The sequence below is a fragment of the Phyllostomus discolor genome, chromosome 7 (genome assembly GCF_004126475.2).
Source record: "Phyllostomus discolor isolate MPI-MPIP mPhyDis1 chromosome 7, mPhyDis1.pri.v3, whole genome shotgun sequence".
NCBI lineage: Eukaryota > Metazoa > Chordata > Mammalia > Chiroptera > Phyllostomidae > Phyllostomus > Phyllostomus discolor.
The window spans coordinates 27531727-27556032 of NC_040909.2; the positions used below are offsets into that span (position 1 = coordinate 27531727).

At 36.7% G+C, this 24306-nt stretch overlaps 1 protein-coding gene and 1 non-coding gene across 9 annotated transcripts in view; both read left to right on the forward strand.

The window, feature by feature from the left end:
* Positions 1 to 24306, forward strand: part of ANKRD28 (ankyrin repeat domain 28) — a 175847-nt gene that overhangs the window by 115780 nt on the left and 35761 nt on the right. For all 8 annotated transcript variants that reach the window (XM_036030611.1, XM_036030616.1, XM_036030612.1 and 5 more), the window contains 4 exons: positions 5322 to 5522; positions 7060 to 7147; positions 14123 to 14265; positions 16938 to 17150. In XM_036030611.1, coding sequence (XP_035886504.1) covers positions 5322 to 5522; positions 7060 to 7147; positions 14123 to 14265; positions 16938 to 17150 — 645 coding nt within the window. The remainder of the gene's footprint in view (positions 1 to 5321; positions 5523 to 7059; positions 7148 to 14122; positions 14266 to 16937; positions 17151 to 24306) is intronic.
* Positions 12723 to 12856, forward strand: LOC114502195. The gene has a single exon (XR_003685045.1). It is a non-coding gene; the product is annotated as a U11 spliceosomal RNA (small nuclear RNA).

The following is a 24306-nucleotide window of genomic DNA, read 5'->3' on the forward strand; positions in this document are numbered from 1 at the left end:
CCTGAGCCTCTCCTCATTTTTTTGAATTCTTTCTTCATTCTCTTCTGATTGAATGCTTATTTTTTCCTTCTCTAAATCATTGATTTGAGTCCTGGTTTCCTTCCTGTCACCGTTGGTTCCCTGTACATTTTCCTTTATTTTACTTTGCGTAGCCTTCATTTATTCATCTGTTTTGTGAACATACTCTACCATTTCTGTGGGCATCCTGATTACCAGTGTTTTGAACTGTGCATTTGATAGGTTGGCTGTCTCTTTATAACTTGGTTCTGTTTTTGGAGCTTTGATCTGTTTTTTCATTTGGGCAATTTTTTTTGTCTCTCTGTACCTGTTACGTAATAAGGGGTGGAGCCTTAGGTGTTTGCCAAGGCAGGGCAGCTCATGTGCTGCATTATGGCGCTGTATATGGGGGGTGGGTCCAAGAGGGAACAGTGCCACTTACTTAGCTCTTGGCTGGCTTTCAGTCACTTCCTCCACTCCCCACAAGCAAATTGGGCCCTTCTAATGCTGATTTCAAGGTGGGTGGGTTTGTGTATGTCACAGGTGGCAAACACAAGGCCTGCAGGCTGAATCTGGCCCTCTATCTTGTTTTACTGGCCCAGCACCTTTTTTTCTACCTGGCGGCAGCTGAGGTCCTTGTCCCTAGTTGAGGAGTAGTTACACTTACACAGTCCTAAAATTACATTTGGCCCTTTGAAGGCAGCTGTGAGGCTGATGTGGCCCCTGGTGAAAATGAGTTTGACACCCCTGGTGTATATTCTAGGACCTTGTTTCTCCAGTGAACTCTTCTGTGAGGCTGGGAGTTTCTCCTGCCGCTGCAACCCCCACAGGTTTTTATAGTCAGAAGTTTTGAGGCTTTATTTCCCAGTGCTGGAACCCGGGGTTGCGCGGTCTGTTCGCTGTCCTCAATTATTCCTCCTGGTTTATCCGCACGCAAATAGGGTACCTCCTGCTCTGCTATCCACTGCCTTGCTGCAAGTTGTCTCCACCTCTTCTACCAGTCCGGATGAATGTTTCTTTAACTCCTTGGTTGGCAGACTTCCATACAGTTGACTTCCATATATTTTCTGGCAGTTCTGGTTATTTTTTTATTTTAAATTTGTTGTTGTCATTTTGGTTGTGCAAGGAGGCAAAGTATGTCTACCTATGCTTCCATCTTGGGCAAAAGTCCCCTCCACCAACAACTTTATTGATATGGATATTTTGAGTATGCTGGCTATCTCCTGTGTGGTATAATGTTGATTATTCTCAGTTAATGTCTCGATTTGATTGCTCAAATACAACTGGTCTATCTGACCATGAAGCATCGTTCAGCTTTTGGGAAAGAGCTATAAAATGTGACCATTTCATAAAAATAAAACTTTAAGAAAATCTCGTCCCAGAGGGGAGAGAAGAGGGAATTTCAGGGGGGAATGGGTAGGGTTTACAGGAGCAAATTTGGAGGACACATGGACAAAAACTAGGGGTGGGGGGTAATGGGGGGGGAGGGGAGGGTTGGGTGGGTGGGCTGGAATGGGAGTAGGGGGGAGAAAACTGTACTTGAACAATGATTAAAATAAAAAAAATTAAAAAAAAAAGAAAATCTCAAAATTAGCAAAACTGCTAGGAAACCTAGTCAAGATTATCAGTTTCACCAGTGTTCTTTCAATTATTCATATTTCATCCTGAGAGCAAAAGAGAGCTCGTACTTGTTTCATTTAATAGAAAATATCACCACAGAGGGATATGTAAAAGGAAAAATTTTAGGTAGCTTTTAGTTTATGCTTTTGAGGTACTATGAGAGAAGTAAGCCCTACAAAAGATGATTGGAGTAACTGTTTCCTTAATCTTCTTAAGGACCTGTATAGCTAACACCACTGTGGATGCATAGTAGAGGAGTTAGTTTATTGCATACCGTGAGTGCCTAGGGCTGAATGCCCTCACAGAACCTGTGTTGAGAAAGACTGCTTCAGGTTAAATATACCAAGCTCCTCCACTCTCCTTTAGTGACATAGTTGCCACACACCTGCTCTTATTGGCTGGTGGCCTCAGCGTGTCTGCACAACTGATTGTGACTGTCATTCTTCAAGTACAGCATACGATTCATCTCTATTTTAGTGTGGAGTATTCTTCTGAATAAATCGATTTCTGAGTACAAGGGCTTTTGTGTGTGTGGTTGGTTGGTTTTTTTGTTTGTTTTTTTATAAGAAGCCACATCACATTACTGGTTCCTCTGGAGGATGGATTTTTTTTTTGTTATCCTAACTTCAGGAATTACATATTAATTCTATCAAGATAACTGAGTTTATTATCATGTGAGACATTAGCAGTCCGTCCGAGCATTGTGTTCATTTGCAAATTTGCTTGCCCTTCTTTTTCGTATACCTGGCTTGATGACCCAGTATAGCAAATCAGTGGTAAAATTGCTTAAAAGGTAGAGCCAGAGACAGCCACTGCTATAGAGACTATTTTAGACTGACCCCCCAAGCCATGTATACATACTCTTTAGATATAATTATTCAACCTGTTGTCATCACCCCATATTTAAATTGATCTCATAGGATACTTACTTAGCTAGGTTTTTCTTTTCCTTTTTGTTTTTTAAAATCAAGGCACACTTTGACAACATCAGTGAAACCATGTATATACCCTTGATTATTCCTACATTACTTTCCAAATGTTTATACTGTGCTGATAATATGGTCCAGATTTTTCCTGGTGTATGACATCAGGCACATTGGCTTGTAATTTTTAGAAATTCAGCTGGTTTGTTTTGTATCTCCAGTCTTCAGAGATTTCTTTAGTTTTTTTTCTGAATTTTCAAAAGTCACTGCTATTGTGATCTGATACATATAATTCCAAGTAGTAAATGGTGGCTATATTAGTCAGCCTGGGCTTCCATAACAAAATACCATAGACTGAGTGGCTTAGACCACAGAAATGTATTTTCTCAGTCTGGAAGACTAGAAGTCCCAGGTCAAGATCCATTGGGGTCAGTTTCTGGTGGGGGCCCTCTTCCTGGCTTGCAGCCTGCCACCTTTTCGCTGTGTCTTCACATGGTGTAGAAAGATGAATCGGTCTCTCCCTCCCTCCCTCCCTCCCAGCTTCCAGTTCTGTCAGGTTCCTCACTTATGATCTCTGCAAGTATAGTCACATTGAACGTTAAGGTTTCAACATATAAACTGTGAGGTGACACAGCTTTGTTCAAAGGGTTCAAACTTTGATCTTTCTTGATTCTAGAGTCTTAGCCACTGTGTTTACAGCCTTCTTTAGGTGCCACCTCACCTACTCTCACCTACCATAAACTGGATTGATTCTTGCTTTTCAGTGAAAAAAAATATATAGTTGTGATTTTTTTGTTCTTGCTAATGGGACATAAATATTCTCTAGACTTTTCAGAAGCTTTAATGTATGCATTATGAATTCCAGAGTGGGAATGAATAAGGCAAGCCTGGCATCTGCAGTATGCTATATGTGCCCAATTTATCCTATTATAAATTCTTCATTTTGTTTTTTAAATTATTTTCTCACACATCTTCCCAGTATAGTGTTAGTTTTATCCCTTAAGGTATTGTACAATATACCCTTAAGGATGAGGGTGGAGAATCCTGATGCTGTTTGTACCTAGTTCTCCATAATTTTGAGAATACATACGGAATATATCTTCCTCTGTGTGTCCTTTTCCCCTTTCCTTTTTAAAATTGAAGTATAATTTACAGTGAAATACACAGATTTTAAGTGTGTTGTCTTGAATTTTGGCAAATGTATACACCCATGGCAAATGTATACACCCATGCGATCTTTCCCCCATTTAAGATAAAGATTTCTACCCTCCAACAAGTTTCCTCATGTCCCTTCCTGTTCAGAGGCAATCCATATTCTGCTTTCTCTCACCATAGAGTAGTTCTGCCTGTTCTAGAACTTTACAGAAATGGAATCATATAGTATGTGCTCTTATGTCTTGACTTATATTCAACATCACATTTTTGAGATTCATATTGTGTATATTAATAGTTCATTCCTTTTATTGCTGGGCAATATTTCATATGAATGTACAGGAATTTATTCATTTTGTTGTTGGACATTTGCATTTCTGGTTTTTGGCTCTTACAAATAAATCTGTAAACATTCTTACATGGATCTTTTGAAGTTTCTCTTGAGTAAATATGTAACTGGAGTGGAATTGTGAGATCAGAGGGTAGGTCTCAATATATATCTTTAAGCTGGCTGATTTCCTTAGCACATTGACTGATTACTGGACATCTATCCAGTCTTTGGCCATACCTATTAAGTATTTGTGCTGTTTCCCATATTTGAAATAGTTTTGATTACTTTTTATTTCAAAGACGTCAAAAACTACATGTGAATCACAGACAATAGTGTTTTGTTTAGCCTTCCTTGCTACTTTGCATATTTATACACTTTTGAACACTTAATGTACTCTTTTTTTTTTTTTTTGCTATATAGCAGACTTAAGACAAGTGGTGGGCAGGTGATATATCCCCTCTTTACAGCTAAGAAAATGGAGCATTAGTTTTACAAGACTTGAGATGATTCTATTCTGATTCTGGTCCATTCATATCTATAGTTTGTCATTCATCTTACAAAGATAGGATTATTACTCTAAGGAGAAAAATTTTTTTTTAGTTCTGATTATATTGTTTAATGTTGGTGACATACCAGATTTCTTATGGTCTTACTGTGAGATGTATTGTGAAATTTTCCTTGTACTTCTAGGAGGCAAATCCCTTTGAACAGTAAACTCTTAAATTGCTGTGTCAGTACCAACTCTACTGTCAGGCAGCATCACAGCAAAGACTGTGTGTGTGTGTGTGTGTGTGTGTGTGTGTGTCCCTTTCCCCCTCTGTCACTCTCTTAGAAACTAGATCCTGATGATCTTTTATTTGGTAGTATATTAGCATTGTATAGTACTTTAGGACATGGTATGTTTTAAAGTTTTAAATATTTAATGGCAAGCAATAAATCTCCTTAGAACTGTTGAAAGTACAAATTAATTTTATCTCACCATCAAGAAAAACAAGATGCAATGATTGTTTTTGAAGAATATTTGTTAATATTTCTTCTTGCACATTTTATTCTAGATTGTTTCTCGTTTAATCAGAGGATAGAAAAGGGAAATTTTTTTATCTTAATGTAGCTTATATGGCTCTAAGTACTGCTTTTAGTTAAAAATATTTGGGGCTTTTGGGGTAAATTTCTAATTTTTTATACCAGATTCTACCAGGACTGTTTTTACTTACTCAATAAAATTTATTTCCTTCATATAAATAAAACTCCTAAAACTGTTCATTCATTTGTCTTTTATAACTCTCTATGTATTTTAGGAAGCAGTTCAGGTACTTCTGAAGCATTCTGCAGATGTTAATGCTCGAGACAAAAATTGGCAAACCCCTTTACACGTAGCTGCTGCTAATAAAGCCGTGAAGTGCGCTGAAGCTTTGGTACCTCTTCTGAGTAATGTAAACGTGTCTGATCGAGCAGGGAGAACTGCATTACATCATGCAGCTTTCAGTGGACATGGGGAGGTAGGTGGTATTCAATTAGACCAGCGATTTCAACCTTTTTCATCTCATGACACAAATGAGCTAATTATATACTAAAGTTCTGTGGCACTCCAAAAAATTATATTTTTTGCCCATCTGACCAAAAATCCATAGGTATAATTTTGACTTATTCACACAGGACAGCTATTGTGTTGACTGTTGTCATTTTTTAATTTGACAAGCTGAGGGAAAAGAGATCAGTGCCTCTGACTAGTCAGTTGTTGCATGTTTTAAAAATTCTTGTCACACACCCATTGAAAATCACTGAGTTAGACAGTGATTCTCCCTGTGTCCTCCCACTCCCTCATCCCAATTATTAAGGAACTTTCCTTTTTTAGCCATTCATTAATTCATGGTAAAAACAAACAAAAATGTATATTTTGCTAATTTAGTCTAATTTTACTGTGCAAGCCCTTAAACTTCTTTCATAATTTATATAACTTTCTCAAATTTAGTAATTAACTTATCAGATACCAACCATGTACTACTTAGTCAACCTAGGAAGACAAAGAAGAACACTGTCAACTGTAACACAATGTGAAGACTGTGTTCTGTGTCATTGTACCAATAATTTAGAAAGACAGAGTAGTTATTGTCCTTTAAGGGAAGGTGGAGTTTAGAAGACATTTTCTTACAGTTTATTCTTTGGTGACAGACCATCAGAAAAAAACAATTTAAGAAAATAAGTATTTAATTATACAACAAGCATTATCTAATGTTAGGTGTTATAGCAAAGAGTAGGGTTTATTTTTACATGGAAGACTTAGAAAAGAATGAAACACAGAATTAGAAGGACCTTTGAAGCCAACTTGTCCAGTCCTTCATTTTTATTGTAGATGCAGAAACTAAAAGAGGTAAAGTGACATCCCCACGATTCTCTGGCTGAGAGCTAATGGCTGCAGTGTTATTTTCACTGTTCCTCTCTGCCTCTGCAACAAAGAATTCTTGCCTCCACTGCAGTTAAGATCAGAAGGTGCATCCCTTTTAGAAATCTGGAATGCCCTTTTTGTTGGGGAAACTATAGAAAATGTCATTAGGCATAATAGAAATACTGTTTTCAGCACATGATAAGGTAAGCAGACGGTGCAGTGATGTTCAGGACTAATCATGTTATGTACAGCACACTTGTGTTTGAATTAAATTTAAGGCATTTCTGGAATGAGAATGTGCTTTGCATATTAATAACACTTTGGACTATAAAAAAAGGAATAAAACCTGTTTTTAACTATTGCATCTTAAACTTTCTAGATTTGTACTTGGTTATTCATAAAACAGCAGAACACAAAGTAGCATCTTTAAAAGATACTTATGTCTAACTTCAGTAATGCCCACAGTGAGCCCTTTTCATATTTTACTCTGGGATTTATTGAAGTAAGTTAAAAGGTCTTCAGCATTTTATAGCTCCTTTATATAAATACAGAAATTTAGTACCGGGGGGATTGAGATGAATATTCATCACAAGTGATATTCATGAACAGTTGTACTTCTAAATTTTGATTGCTGTTTATTATAATTCCAGATGGTCAAACTACTCCTGTCTAGAGGTGCCAATATTAATGCTTTTGACAAGAAAGATAGACGTGCCATCCATTGGGCAGCTTATATGGGTATGTACTTTTTGAATTTTTTGTTGTTGTTTTTTACATTATGTATTCAGGAGAAGTTGTGCGTTTTAGTTCTTGCACTTGGTGTCACATCTGTCTTTTAGGGCAGTGAGAAGTTATACCGTATCTGAGTTTGTTACCCAAGTGGAACCAGCTTGGTAGTGGTGAGGTTTGTCAGAGCAGGAGGGCATGGGATCAGTTCTCCTGAGAGCTGTTTGAAATTAATTCTGTTTACCTTTAATGGGATAAACGTCCTAGATGCAAGCCTGAAATACATAATATAGATCAGTTTCCTAAAAGCCTATTCTCTTACCCATCCTTGTTTTTATGGGAATATTAAGGTAGCAAGTATAAAAATACATGAAGAAGAGTATTGTTTTGGGTCAAATATTGGGTTAAATAGGCACCAACAGTAATGTCACAGAAAGAGACTGAGGCTTACAGGATAGACTTTTCTACTGTAACATGATATATGTGTTTTGGGGGAAATCTCAGGATCTGTAAAATTGCATTCTAAAACTAACGGAGCTCATGGGAAAATAGTCATGGGGCAGACCACCCAAAACCTATGCAACTTTTGGTTCTTGAGGTAACTTGGACAGCCAGGGAGAAAGCAGATCACCTTACCTCAGGGTATTTTAAAATGCACAAAAAGAGCAGAGTAGAAATACTGTCTTATAGGTGAAAAGATCTGTAAGCATGGAGGAAGTACAGTCTGCCACAAAACCTTACAACTGCTGCAAGACGAGGGTTGTACCTCTGGGAGGAAGCCATGGGTACAGGCTTTCATTTTTCAAGTTTCTTAAAATAGAGCTGAGAGCATTCCTGTGTTTGCAGCCATGGAGTTCCAGGCTTTTTCTCTCCCCCCCAAATAGTGTCTCTCATTCTGCTTCTGCTATTCTGACTCCTCTAGCTCCGGAAAAATCATGTATGCACAGACACACCTTCTGTATATCACTGGTATTCCAGAGGTAACCTGATTACAAAGATAGCAAGCTGGCTACCTTTCTTATAGGCATATCTTATCCTCATTATTCCCTGCTCTAGGCTTGGTCTTTTTCAATATCTCATTTAAAAGTAAAAGATTAAAGGAAGAGTCTGTGAAAAATTACTAATTTTAAAAACTGTAAAATTTTAAAATAGAATAATATAATAAAACAAATTAACTTAAACCAGTTATTAAGCTCAAGGTGTAGAAAAATCCTCTGACTGTATTAAAATAACCAAAAGCAGTAGATCCGTCTTAAATTACAAAGCTGACCATTAGTGTGGATGTAAAGGAAGATAAAAAATGAAGGCTAATATTGTTGTCAGCTGGTCCCTATTTTGAAAACCGAAAGCCAAAAATCATGGTCTGTTGGTATTTTTCTCATACCAAAGATTTGTGCCTCTAGTTATGTAATGGGCGAATTTGTTCTGTTAATTGAAGGTATACATCCAGAAGGAGGTCTCCTATGGCATCCTAACGTTCCCTCCTCGTGGCCTGTAGATTTCCCTCAAAAATGGAGCTCCCAAAATAGCTTGGGCTGTGTATCTCATGTGCCTTCAAAGGGCTTTGTTTTCCTTGATCCACTAAGTATCACTTTTCAGGCCAATTGTGGATTGAAAAATAATCTGTGTTTCTTGGACTTCACTGTCCATTTAATTTTTGAGCATAAATATTAAGAAATTCATAATTCCCCTGGCTGGCATAGCTCAGTGGATTGAGCGTGGGCTGGGAACCAAAGTGTCCCAGGTTCGATTCCCAGCCAGGGTACATTCCTGGGTTGCAGGCCATAACCCCCAGCAACCGCACGTTGATGTCTCTCCCCCCCCCCTCTCTCTCTCTCCCTCCCTCTCTCTCCCTCTCTCCCTCTCCCCCCCCCACCCTCTCTCTCTCTCTCTCTCTCCCCCCCTTCCCTCCCTCCCTCCCTTCCCTCTCTAAAAATAAATAAAAATAAATAAAATCTTTAAAAAAGAAAAAGAAATTCATAATTCTCCTTTCCCTGTTTCTTCCTTCCTATAAGTGTGGAAAGAGAGGAATATTGAAGCCTAGCATCTAAAACTATTCAGCTGTTCTAGGCATTCAGGATTAAAGAGAGCTAAACATATATGAAAGTAAGAAGCTCTCCACTGGCCTAGTAGACAGGCCTTAAGTCCAGGTCATTGTCACCTCTAGGTTAACTTTCAGAGAATCTGTCAATATCAGTATGAGAGACATTAGGATTACATGTAGTGATTTTATAATTTATTTCTCACAGACTTCCTATTTGCCCTGGACTTCTTACCCTCTAGTCAACACTTCCCTTACTTTTCTGTTAGGCTCTACTCTCATCTTTATGCTGTTACTGAATTCTCTGTCAGTGTTCCCCAGTTCCCACCTCTGTCCTCAAAACAAATTGATCATTTCCTACTCCATACACCATGTTTGCTCCTACCATGAATCTTCATTTAAAATCCTTTTTACAGCCCTGGCTGGCGTAGCTCAGTGGATTGAGCGCAGACTGTGAACCAAAGTGTTGCAGGTTTGATTCCCAGTCAGGGTACATGCCTGGGTTGCAGGCCATGACCCCCAGCAACCACACATTGATGTTTCTCTCTCTCTCTATCTCTATCTCCCTCTCTTCCCTCTCTAAAAATAAATAAATAAAATCTTTTTAAAAATCCCGTTTACACATTTCATCTATTCTGTTGCTTTCATTACTTTTAGCAATATCCAACCAACTTCTACCTCAGGTCACCAAGATGACTTTGGCATAGAAGGTACTACTGAATAAGTATTAATTACCTTAATTACCAACTCATTACATTATTTCTTCTTGAAGAAATGCATAATTTGAGTGAATTTGAATTGGCATTTTTTTCTCCCTACTTTCCTTTCCATAAAAGCTTATAAATTATAAACATAGCAAATTTTACTTTTCTTATACATTCATGAACAAAAGACAAATGTAGGAAATTTTCAAAATTCCTGAAATATAGTGATTACATTTATCAAATACACATTGCAGAGATACAACTTTTTAAGCTTACCGTTTATTTATTTTTTTGAGAAAGGAAGGGAAGGAGAAAGGGAGAGAAACATGGATGTGTGAGGGAAACATTAATTGGTTGCCTCTCATGTGGCCACAAATGGGGACCTGGCCCAAAACCCAGACGTGTGCCCTGACAGGGAATTGAACAAGCGGCCTTTCAGTTTGCACGGCAGCAGAGATATAATTTTTTTAAAAAGATGTTGTTTAAAAAAAAAAAAGCCCTGGTTGATGTGGCTTAGTGGATTGAGCACCAGTCTGTGAGCCAAAGGGTCACTGGTTCAGTTCCCAGTTAGGACACATACCTAGGTTGCAGGCCAGGTCCCTAGTAAGGGGCATGTGAGAGGCAACCACACATTGGTGTTACTCTCCCTCTCTCCTTCCCTACCTCTCTCAAAAAATAAAATATTTTTTGGAAAAAATAAAAATAAAAGGATGTTGTTTTTGACTACAGAATTATATATACCATGCATGTCAAATGGATGCCATCTTCTAAAAATAAATCTAGCCCTGGCTGGTGTGGCTCAGTGGATCAAGTGCCAGCCTGTGAACCAAAGGTTCGCTGGTTCAATTTCCAGTCAAGGCACTTGCCTGGGTTGCTGGCCAGCTCCCCAGTAGGGGGCATGTGAGAGGCAACCACACATTGATATTTCCCTCTCTCCTTCCCTTCCCCTCTGTCTGAAAATAAATAAAATCTTTAAAAATAAATAAAATAAAAATACATCTAGATGAACTAAATGAATTTGTCTAATTCTATTGGTAGCATTCTATCAAATGACAAGAAAGACACATACCTGAAGGCACAGGGTTCACCAAGCTGGGACAATATCATTGATTTCACCCTAGAACTTTCTTTTTTCCTTTTAAATTAAGTCATCTCCCAACTGGCTATGGAAAGGCCTCTTGTTAATGATTTCGGTGGTCCACAAAAGGAATTCAACCATATTTCTGAAATAGGCTTAAATAAACATTGGGTTGGCCCAAAAGTTCATTTAGATTTTTCTGTACAATGGCTGTAGTAGTGCTTAGTTGTCTTTAACTTCATTTGAAACAATTTTGTTAGATTGTATTGTGACAGCTGTCATATCAGTGTGCATTTTTAAAAAACAAGAATACTGATGAATTTTTGTACAGCCATTTTAATATTGAAGGTGGAAGAAAATAAGCAACATTTTCGGTGTATTTTGCTTTGTTATTGCAGGGAAGGTAAAAATGCAACTGAAATGCAAAAAAAAAAAAAGATTTGTGAAGTGTATGGAGAAGGTGCTGTGACTGATCAAACATGTCAAAAGTGGTTTGAAAAGTTTCCTTGTACTACTGACATTTTGACCAAATAATTTGCTGTGGGTCTGTCTTATGAATGGAAGATGTTTGGCAGCACCCCTGGCCTCTACCCACTAGAAGCCAATAGTGGGAGATAGCTGATGTACTCAAATTATGAAATCAGTGAAGTTGTTCTGAAAATGAAAGATGTGTCATTTTACAGAAAAAAACAAAATGGACTTTTTGGCTAACCTAATACTTGTCAGTTTTAACATTGTAAATTTGCTTGTGCGTAAACCCCTTTTAAAATAGGGCTTAATGGGTGTTAGGACAGTTCATAGTTCCAGTAACCTACCAGTTCATGTGCACCATTAATATGATCTGTGTCATTTACTTAGAATGATGTGTTGATTTTAAACAGTTTTTCCAGTATATTGTATCTTGGGCCTTCTAGTCTTAACACATCAAAAGGACTTAATTTCTTTTTGGCATATTAGTAAATAATATGCATTTGCCCAGTTTTAAAAACTGTGCTGTGTTTGAGCCTACTGGGTGTTACAAGTCTTGGTTTTCAGTGCATTGCAGCAAACCCAAGCAGCTGTCTTTCTAGAGCTGTGGACCAGAAAGTAATGCGTAGTGAGGAATCTTTTCTTACAGTTAATCCTTTTATATGATAGTCATATTTCATTTGGCACGTATTGTTTTGATAGGTATTCTTTCTTTTCTAAAAATATAAATATTTCTTTTGCATATTGAGATGGGAAAAATAGGTGAAAGTATTCACTTTAATTGATAATTTATATATAAACAACTAAATCTACTTTACTTTTTGTGCAACTTGTAGTATCCTGGCCTAATTTTGTTAAGTGAAGAGGCCTGTGTCTGAAAGCTTCATTTTTATAGTTATTAACTTAATATACTCCCCTGTGAAGGGATATAAAACATGAGATTGTGAGCGGTTCGTTTAATGTAACAAATAATTAATGAGTGCCTATTTTGTATATAACCACACTGTTCTCAACCCCATGGAATATAGCAAGAAGTACAACATAAGAGCATGGGATATTTGCTTTTGAAGATATATGTTTGGGGAGCTAATACATAAAAGCAATTAAAGAGTTAGTTAAATAATGTCTCAAGTTTAAGAAACATCCCAGGATATTATATGCTTACTAGATAGTTGTAGATACATGGTGCTTTTGGATTATAAGACTTGTAAGGAAGAGAGATTGTTGGTCAAGGAAGATGGGAACTGACATGGGCCTTCATGGATTACTGATAGCAACGATTGAAAAGAGACATCCAAAAAGGGCTTCTGTCGTGAGTGGTACACCTAGGGCAGCTTGATTGCTCTATGTGTGGAATCGACATCAAGAGATTTCGGAAGCATAATTTTTTGGTACTTGGGCAGCTAGTGATCGTTGGTCCTGGAGCCCTTGATATACTAAAAAAAAAAAAAAGAAAAGAAACATCCAAGCAGAACATCCCACACAACAAAGGAATCCTGTGAACAAAGGCACAGAGGTGGGGAAAATAAAGGACAGAGAAGAAGGCACTATATAATCTAATCTGATAAAATTTGAAAAGTTACAAAGGAGAAGAGTGATTCTCTCACCTTCCAGATACATGTTCCCCTGCCTGGCCTCCATGTGTGGTTGTGTGGGGCTGAAACTAGTTCTGACTAATTAATTAAAAGCAGCATCACCTCTGAGACTCTGCGATCTATTGGCACCTTCTGACATAGTTACCATCCACATTCAAGATGTCATTTGAATAAACTTGGGCCCTTGAATGACTGAATGGAGCCCTCTTGCCAAGCCATTACAATGTTAATGAGAAATAAAATGCTAATTATTTACTAGAAATACTCAAAAAGCACACTAAGATCTGTTTTACTCACTGAGATGTAGGAGTTGATCATTAACCCACAGTACATATAACCTAGCCTATCCTGGTTGATATAAGAGTGATGAACAAACTAAGTTGGTTAAGGAAATTTGGTAGAAACACTGGAGGAAAAGAGATTTTTAGCTACCTGTTCAAAAGACCTAACATTCTTGCCCTGACTGGTGTGTGCCTCAGAGGATGGAGCACCAGCCTGGGAGCCTAAGGATTGCTGGTTCAATTCCTGATCAGGGCACATACCTGCATTAGGGGCCAGGTCCTCAGTTGAGGATGTGTGAGAGGCAGCCTATTGATGTTTCTCTTTCTCCCCCTTCCACTCTCTCTAAAAATAAATAAATAGATTGTTGTTTTTGTTGTTGTTGTTTAAAACCTAACATTGTTAAGATACAACTTCAGGTCACTCCCAGATTTCCAAATATAAGATTCCACTAAGGCAAAGAAAGATAAACTAATGTTTTACAGTTAGACATAGAAAGCTAACTTCAGAACTTGAAAAGGTATTAAAGTAACCTTGAAAAATAACAAGGTTTAGGCAAAAGGAGGATTATAGAGTGCAGGTTTATCACTAGATAAAATAATATATATATTTTTGCAGTTATACCTCTATCAACATTTATCAAAATTATCCTGAATTCTTATGTTTTTTCTTCCATCCTCTCTGGATATAATGCAATTTATTGGTCACCTGTCATGCATTATCTAATTAATTTGCATTTTGCCTTTCTTTAAAGATACTTAGGATTATATATGATACTTTTCCTATGCTTATCTGTGTTTTCCTTCATAAACACATTTTCAGGTCACATTGAAGTAGTGAAGTTACTTGTGGCACACGGAGCTGAAGTGACATGCAAGGATAAGAAGTCTTACACACCTCTTCATGCTGCATCCTCTAGTGGAATGATCAGTGTAGTCAAGTACCTTCTAGATCTGGGAGTTGATGTATGTATATAGACTGAGCGGTATAAAAGAGTGGAGCACTTCATGTTCTTGATTTCATTGTTGATGAAAGTTATTTCAGATTTAAAAGATAATTTCATATCATAATGTTTTTGTCTTTTAACCAGATATTTACAGTCTTTACATAATATAATGCACTGATACCTGATTAAGATGTAATTACTCAAAGTATATTAAGAGGTAAAATACATTTCAAAGGTGAATGATTGAGTGACAGAAGTTTTATTTCTCCATATTCCAGACCCTATACCTCCATTTCAGCTATGAAAACCAGCATATCAGACACACTTGGATTATTTTTCCTAGATGGCTAGGTTATGGTTAGTCTTACTTGCCCACTTAGTCTAATATTCCCTTAAATGACTGTAGCATTACAGGATATTGGCAAAAGCTAGGCAGGAAAACTAGAGGCACTTGCCTACCAACTGTAAGTGTTTGGTTACGTTAGGAAGGGTTGCTGCTTTATCTCAATATATGTGATTCCTGAATTGAGATAACTAAGTTATATCTGTAGGTTTCACAGGCCATTCTTTAAGCAAATGTACTTTTCACCCAAGAGTGTCTTTACTCTTATATTAAGTACAGTCCTGACAAACTCATCTGGTTCTTCAAAGCAGATTAAAAGCAGCAAATCAGAAGGAGAGAGGGTAAGGCTCTGCTAGAGAGAAGAGAGGTGCGGTGTAGATCAGACAGACAAGGGGTGGATGGTAGTCTGGTTGGACAAAGAATTCATGGCAGGACTGTAGAATAGTCTCTTAATTTAAGGACTATGTAAAGCACTTTGCCTAAAGCAAGCAGATAATTACTAAAAGTGTGGGGATCTTGAGAAGTTGCAAAAATCTAAACACACTGTTAGGCATCTTTTAGAATGCAAATAGATAAAAGTTTTATTTCAACTGAACAGTTCTTACAGCTCTGTATCTACAGTAACATATTACTTTAAAAGACCCCTGATCTAGATAGCTGAGGCCATCTTGATTCTAATCACTGTTTTAAATTCCTTTCTGGTACAATTTTAAAAAATTATTTTATTGCAGTAAAATAACATTTGTACACACTTTGGAATAAGTGGGCAGACTTAGAGCCACTTAGTGATGTGTGGCCTCCAGTTGCATGATTTGTTCGTTTCCTAGGTCTGCCATCATGAGTTACCATAGAATGAGTGACTTTAAGCAAATTTAATCTCTAAATTCTGGAGGTTCTGAGGGAGACTCTGTTCTTTTGGTGATGAAATCTAGGTACTTTGATTAAAGTTACGTGTTACTTTTTCACTTCCTCCAATTTCTGTTACCTACTATCTGAGAAAAGAAAATGGTAAATAAAGTGATAAGTTGGGGCCAACTACAAGGTTTGAGGGCACAGTCTCCATACAAGGCTACCTTTATTTCTGACCAAAAGTTTGGGGGATTTCCAAGAACCACCTTTGGGTTCCATAATTCAGTAGAATCACTCAACAAGCTTACTAAAAGCTGTTATACACATAGTTATGGTTCATTAGACAGCTAAGATACAAATTAAGATCAGCTGAAAGAAGAGACACATAGGGCAGGGTCTAGGAGTATTCTAAACACAAACCTTTTGTTGGCCTCTCCCCATGGAGACAGAGGAGTCTTACTGTGCCAGCATCAGTGTGTGACAATGTGCCAACCAGGAAGACTCACCTGAACTTCATTTCCAGTGTTTTTACTGGTGCCCCATTACACAGGCAGGATTGATTCATCAGTTGCCCACATGATTGATTTTAACCTCTATGTCCATTGATACCAAGGGAACCCAAGCCCGCACTCTAAATAAATCACAGAGTTGGTTTATATGGCGTGGCCATCCCTACTGTAAGATTTACCAGCTGTCGCCAGTCCTACTCTAAGATCCAGTATAGCCAGCTCCCTCCCTAAAAAATGACACTTCTATTAGGTATGCTGTATATTATTACCTCCCAGAAGACAAGGTCAAAGTCCAGACATTTCTTTGGACAAAAATCAAATTCTTTACTACACAAAAGTTAGGTAGACTTTTGCTCATTTTATGTATTAGAAAAGGAAGAAAACTTGAGTTACATGAATTTTTCATTATTAAGCATATTTTTTGAGCCCATTCATTTTGGTAAAATGTCAACAAGACTGGAAAATACCTAGAGCTCAACTTTGTTGCAAAAATGTATTAAAGAGAAAAAAACACCACTCATTTTTAAAATGCCTGATATCTACTACATTACCAACTTTAATCTTTTGTCACTACAAGCAAAAAGGCTAAGAATGTACGTTTTTCAATATACCTCAGATTTTCAGTTTGTGTTCATTTTTTCATGATTCTTTAGAGTTAATTCTCTAAATATGCCTAGGAGGCCTTTAGAAATACATTATTTTAGTTTACATTTTCCTAAAATATCGCTCTTGGAATTATTCAGTTTTGTCATTAAGTAGACATTGTACATGTAAATTATATTGTCTGAAAGTACAAAATCTACTTATTACCAAAATGCAATTGTTAATGTTCATTATTCTTAAATAACTTTAGAACTATAAGCCTGTGTGCTTATCCCTGTCTGTTTCTCACTTTAATAATTCAGTTGCAATTATAGTGTTGCTAAAATAACTCACAAAACTGATAATTAGCAAGACTACTTTAACACTGACATTTTTTTCTCCCAATAGATGAATGAACCAAATGCCTATGGAAATACACCTCTTCATGTAGCCTGCTATAATGGACAAGATGTTGTAGTAAATGAACTTATAGACAGTGGTGCTAATGTAAATCAAAAGAATGAAAAAGGATTTACTCCTTTGCACTTTGCTGCTGCATCAACACATGGAGCACTGTGTTTAGAGCTTCTAGTAGGCAATGGGGCCGATGTCAACGTGAAGGTATGAAATAAAAGAATCCATATTGTAGTAATTAGGTGTTCATTATTTAAACCAATATCAATAACAGTCCTGACCGGTGTGGCTCAATTGGTTGGGCATTGTTCTGCAAAGCCAAAAATTGCTGGTTCAATTCTGGTCAGGACACATACCTGAGTGGCAGATCTGGTCCCTGGTTGAAGTGTATGCGAGAGGCAACCAATTGACGTTTCTCTCTCACATTGATGTTTCTCTCCCCTCTTTCTCCCTCCCTTCCCCTTTCTCTAAAAATAAATTAATAAAATCTTTAAAAATTTTGTAATATATCAGTAATAAATATCATTTGGCAACAAAAAGTAACAGATTACTGACACAAGAACATACATGAATTTTTTAATATTATGCTGAATGAAGCCTTTCACAAGAATATATACACTATTTCCATTTCTAAGGTCTAGAACAGACAGAATTCCATTTATATGAGGTTCCAGATTCTGTAGCTGGAAAAAAAAAAAAACAAAACAAAACAGAACAGCTGTTGCCCCTGAGAGGAAGGATTGGTAAAAGGGGGCATAAGGAAGCATTCCATGGTAATGGATAACGGTGTATATTTTGACAGGCTACTGTTGCATAAACATTTGTGAAAATTCATGAAGTGGTCCATTTAAGATGGATGCTTCATGGCATGTAAGTTTTCCCTTAGAAGGTAGCAAACCAAACAATTGATGAGTCATAGTTAATGTTACATACACCAAAGTGCTTAGAGGTAATGTGTACTGATATCTGCAACTAACTTTGGGACTACATTTGTTTTTGGTTTTGTTTTTTAATTTTTCATACTTTTGTTTACATTGTCTTTATTTCCCTTTTAATTTTTTACATTGTATTTTTTCCCATTACCATTTAGTTCCCTTACCCCCCACAATCACCACCCTGTTGTCCATGTCCATGGGTCCTTTTTCCTTTTTGCTCAATCCTTCCACCACCTAAACTTCCCCCTCCTTATCTGTCATCCTGCTCTCCATCTATGAGTCTGTCTCTATTTTGCCTGTTAGTTCAGTTCGTTCATTAGATTCCACATATAAGTGAAATCATATGGTATTTGTCTTTCTCTGATTGGCTTATTTCACCTACCATAATATTCTCCAGGTCCGTCCATACCGTCAAAGGGTAAACTTTTCTTCTTTTTTATAGCCAAGTAGTATTCCATTGTGTAAATGTGCCATAGTTGTTTTTTCCATTCATCCGCCCATGGACACTCAAGCTGCTTCCATATCTAGTGATTGTAAATAATGCTGCAATGAGCATAGGGGTGCTTATGTTCTTTCAAATTGTCTCAGATTCCTTCAGGTATATTCCCAGAAGTGGGTTCGCCAGTCAAAAGGTAGATCCCTTTTTAATTTTTTGAGGTATCTCCACACTGCTTTCCACAGTGGCTGTACCTGTCTGCATTACCAACAGTGCAAAAGGGTTCTCCTTTCTCCACACCCTCACCAGCACTTGTTGTTTATTGATTTATTAATGATAGCCATTCTGACCGGTGTGAGATAATATCTCGTTTTAATTTGCATTTCTCTGATGATTAGTTACACTGAACATCTCTTCATAAGTCTGTTGGCCATCTATATGTCCTCTTTGGAGAAGTGTCTGTTCAGGTCTTTTGCCTATTTTTTAATTGTATTGTTTGATTTTTTGCTAATAAATTGCTTGCCTCCATTTCATTTAGTTCTTCTTTTGAGAACTCTGTTGTTCTTTCATTTGGGGTTGGTTTCTTTATCTTCTCAATTTGGCTGCTTCTTTATACTAGGTAGATCTTCAAAGACTCTGGTGTAGGCAGTTGTCAGACAATGCTCCTGATGAGCCTTTGTCAACCTCTTTGGAGCTATCAGCAACCCACAGCATGTGTCTCCCTCCGCTGGGCCTGGGTGTGTGCAGAACAGACCAGCCTGCAAACTAAGGCTGGATTTTACCTGATCCTGTCCCAGCAGAGGGTCAGCTTAGTTTCAGAGCTCCCACTAGTTGTTAAACTAATCACTGACATACTCTCACACTGCAGTCAGCAGCCTGATCCTGTTGCCTGTCCGTTCAGTTCTCTCTGCAGAGCCACCAACCCAAAAATTCTCCTTGCATGTCTTTAGTCCACTCTGCCTTCCCTTGCTAGAGCCCAGAGTAAGTGGCCGCCAATGAAATTTTGTGTGTGGGCCCTTTAAGAGGCTCTCTGAGTCTCCAGCCGTTTCTCCCTGGCAGATGGAATCCCTGCTGCTTTTCATAGCTGGAAGTTATCTGGTTTCCTTTCCTGGTTCTGGTGTTGTAGGCTGGGGAGCCCAGTGTCGTCGTGGTGTTTAGACCCCACACTTCTCAGGGGGATCCCCGCAGCCACTGAACTGTCCCTCCAGGACTGCAGCTGCTGCCGATGGGAGCCCAGCCAGCCCTGTAATGCCTCACTCCCTACCAGTCTCGCTGTGGTGATGTGGCTTCTTCTGTCTGTCCTTAGTTGTAAGACTTCTCTCCAGCTAGTGCTCAGGTGGTGATTCAGCATGATTTCTCTACAATTTAGTTGTAATTTCAGGTTGTTCTGGGTTGGAGAGTAGTGTAGCTTCCACTTACTCCTCCACCATCTTGGGTCCTCTGCAACTAACTTTAAAAAGCACCAAATAATTAGATAATGGATGGATAAATGGAGAGATTTCTGTGTGATAATGCACACACAGTGAAATGTTAGAGTAGAATTTCAGTGGTATGTATAATGGGTGTTCACTGTAATATTTTTTCAACTTTTCTGTTTTGAAATTTTTCACAATGTCATAAAAATTAGACCAATATCAATGAGTTACATGTAAGGGACGGTTGCTTTTTGGTTTTTTGGTTATAGTTACTCTCAGTGGTAAACATTAGAATTTGAAAAATTTGTGAAAATTCTGGAGCCAAGATAAATGTACTTTTACTGTATAAGCCTATGAAAAAGCATATATAACCATGGTTTTGAACATCACTGTTTTATAATGTATAATCATTACTTTAGATATGCTGAGATGCTTTCACTGGTGGCTTCTATATTTGAGCCCTTGCTAGACCATGTCTTGTGGCATGGGGGAAAAAACCCACAGACAAAATTGAACCATTTATGATAACTAAAAACATTTAAGCTTAAAATGTGATTTTTAGACCTTTAGTTTCATAAGATTTTTAGCTCCTTTTGTGTATATGATGAGCCAGTGTCTTTCAGACTGGTAGAGAAACAAGTCCATTTTTTTTTAACCTCTCTAACTTCAGAGAAGCCTTTAATGAAGCCACTGACCCAGTCTGACAGCTATAGTAGCAGTAAGTTTATCTCTAATTAGGTCATTGCTCTAAATTGCCCACTCCCAGCTAAGGGACAAAATTTATACGTATCACACTCAATGAAGGAAAAGGCATAGTTAAAATATCTTTTTTAAGAATACATATTTAAAGCTTTCAGCTGTCAATCAAATCACCTGCTGAAGTTTTGTTAATAGTTTAAATAATTACTAAAAGTGTATTCATAATATGTCCGTACACTGCTTGTTTTGATTTGTAGAATTCCTGCTGTTTGGATAATTAAAACTCAGAGAAATATCTTGGGGTGGAATGTGAATTTCTTACTTGTTTCTTCAAAGGTCTAATAATATTAATGAAAATTAGGCTATTACAAAAACAAAAATTGTGAGGTGATCTTAACATTTCTCAGAAGAAAAGAACACAATGAAATCATTTTAGTCTCTATGAGACCCATTTTTATAGTGCCTGTAGATAAAATCATCTTTGTGTATTAAATATTACATATCATAGAATAAGGGAGACTGATCTATATCATTAGCTACTGCACATTTTTTTTTGTTTATATGGTACTGTCCTACAAGGGTAAAAAATAGATTTCCTATTTATATAGTGCCATTTACATATGAATATCTATTATAATTTAATTACAACGAATCACTTGATTCATATGTCCATGCTTACCAGCTGACTGCTGTACTTGTTAATTGTTTTTAAGTCTATATTTTGAAATGCAGAAGTGAGAATCAGTCCTGCTACAAGAGCTCACTTAATAAAGCAATTCAGATATGATGGTTAAGTATATTTGAAGGCAACAGCCTATGATGTTGGTTTAAAAACAGATTTCATAAGTTTCTTTAATCTCACCTAAGGATGTATGACATTCATTTATATGCAGTTGTCCAATTTATCTTATTGCCAAATTCACTGGAACACATTTTCCATGTTTTAATGACTTCGAAAGTACCTCCCTACTCTGAAAGTATATAAAAATTGTTGATAACTGTAAGTTTTCAACCGATAAGATTGGACGGTACTAAACATCATTGATAGTTTCTGCAGCTAGGCAGAACAACAGGTAATGAAACTGGTTTTACCATAGGCCATTTGGTACAAACAAAGGTTCCTACAGCATCTCATCATTATAACAAAGCATTACTTGAGGACCTGCTGTTTAATATTCATTCAAGAATGTATCTTCATTCAATACTTGTGTTTCCTGTATTTGTCAAATCATTGCTTATCAAGTTGTTGATATCCCATTCTCCATTTTGATGTTTCTGTCCTTAAGTTGTGGATGACTAGAAATCAGAATGTGAATTTAGGTTTGTAATTATTGAGTTTATAAAAATTGATTGTCCTACAAAGTACTATTTAGAGGGAAAGTGAATGGAGTTTAAAGCAGTATAGGTCTGATTTTTATAACCTTGCTTAATATGAGCCCTACTGCATTCATTTATCATTTCTATACACACCTTTTCTACCCCACAGTTGTTCTTAGAGAAGAACTACTCAAATTTTGGTCAGATAACATCCCCAAATACTTGTTAAAATTTAAAACTAAAACATCCTGTGATATATGTGACTTTTGTTGTTGTTGCTGTTTATGGTCACCTGTGAAACCAAATCTTAGCATTTTGGTGAATCTTTTCTATGATTCTAAAATAAGTTAAGATGACTTAAGAAAAAAAGTCTACCAATTGTCTCTTCAATTCAGAGAGAAATAAATGTGTTTCCCGCCCTCCTAACATGTCTTAGGTGAACTTTTTACTTGGTAATATAAATCTTTTTCCTTTGCTGTATTTTTTATGATCAGTATGCAGAAAGCAAAAATGTTAATCCAATGCCACCAATATGCTTATAGTAAAGGACTTCACCGCTTATTACCTATGAGACCTGGTTACATTACTTAATCCCAGGGGCTATAAAACAAGATTAATGGTAGCTATTTTATACAGTTATGAAGAGTAAATGACTAATATATATATTTTTTAAAACTGTGGCTGGAACATAGTGCTTTATTATAGCTATAGATGTTAGCTGTAATTTTTCAAATTTCATCATTTTATGAACTCAAATTTTTATTACAGTTTAGGTTTGTTTTTGTCTTTTTTTTTTTTGAAAAAATGTTTGCAGGAACATTTTGAAGAGACACTACAAATGAGGTCCCTTTATTAAAATGCTGAGGTGCTACTTGTTTTTTTTTTTTTCTTGGTTGAGAGAATAACAACTGGTACATAAATAAAGATACCAAACAGAAATAAAAATTTATATTATAACAGACACTGGTATGTTATATGAGTGTTGTACAAAGATTAATATATTTATTCTATACAACAGACCTATAAGATATAGGTGGTATTATAGCTATTTTAATTGAGGAAGTGAAGGCTCAGGAATTTAGGCAACTTTTTCAAAAATCTTGCTGTGGAAAGTAACAGATGGGATTCGTGCTCAAATTTTTCTGATTCCAGAGCCTGAGCTTACTTGCTCGTTTGTTTGTTTTTCTCCCTCTTGTTGCACACACTGCCTTCAAAGGTGGAAAATTCTAAAAGAATTTGTTTGTTTGCTTGAAGAAATAAAAAATTATGGAGTCAAATACCTGTAGGTATTTATGAAATAGGCCTAATTACTCCATCATTATATGAATTGCATGAGGGTTTCTTAAGGAGATTTGCATTATACATTTTTGGTGTAAACTTAAGACACCACATTTCAATTATGAACATACACACAGAACATATGTTGAATATTGTTGAGGGATTAGGAATTGCAAAACAGTTTTCTTTTTGTTGGTCATGTGTATGTTTGTTTGTTTGTTTGTTTAAAAATAAAGTTCAAGAGAAATACCAGCAGGAAAGACAGAAGTGGATTTATAGATACAAGTGGAACAGGGAGGAGGGTAATCTTTTAAAAGGGAATAGTTTAACAACAGTATGTAGGAAATGGGCTTAAGATTTTAGTTGACTGAACACTCTATGTTTTAATTAACAAACAATTTTAGGGAAGAAAAAACTTTACCTAACTCAGCATAAAACAGGTCACCTAACTCAGGCATTGTTTTTGTTTTGTTTTGTTTTTTCATATTTGGAACTCCATTAGAATTGCATAACTTCCACATTAAATACACACATGCACAGCTAGTCTGATTTATTATTTTAAGTAATTTGAGAAAACTGCTAACAATAGTTATTATGTAAATAATTTTAAACAAAATAATATGTCAAGTCTTTTAAGTGAATTATAAGGTGAGGTTAATTATAATAATCAGTTTTCCTTGTTTGAGGAAGATTAAGCATTTCTTACAATGAACTATAGCAATGTGAAATTTTTGAAATGTAGGAAACATATCCTGGCTGTGTACCACTCCCCATTATGTGACTTGGTTGAATCATTTAATAGCTTTGTGCTTTAGTTTCCCCACCTGTGAAATAGGAGTAATTATATTATACTGTACCAGCCTGGGCCAGGTAGTGGGTTAGAACATCATTCCAATACACCACAATTGAGGGTTTAGTCTCGCCAGTCAGGGCACATACAGGAATCAGCCAGTGAATGCACAAATAAGTGGAACAACAAATTGATGTTTTTGTGTGTGTGTGTGTGTGTGTGTGTGTGTGTCTCTCTCTCTCTCTCTCTCTCCCTCCCCCCTTTCTTCTCTCTCCCTAAAAGAAAAATCAATTAAAAAATGATTACACTGTACCTACCATGCAGAACTTTTTATAAAGTGTAGGCATTGATTTTTTTATATTTGTGCTTTTATATTTGTGCATGCTAAGAAAATTAGTTCAAAATTTGGAACAACTGTTTTATCTCCACAGTCTTCAATTAAGCTTAATGCTTAAGTAATAATTTTACAAAATAAAAATATAAGAGGATATTC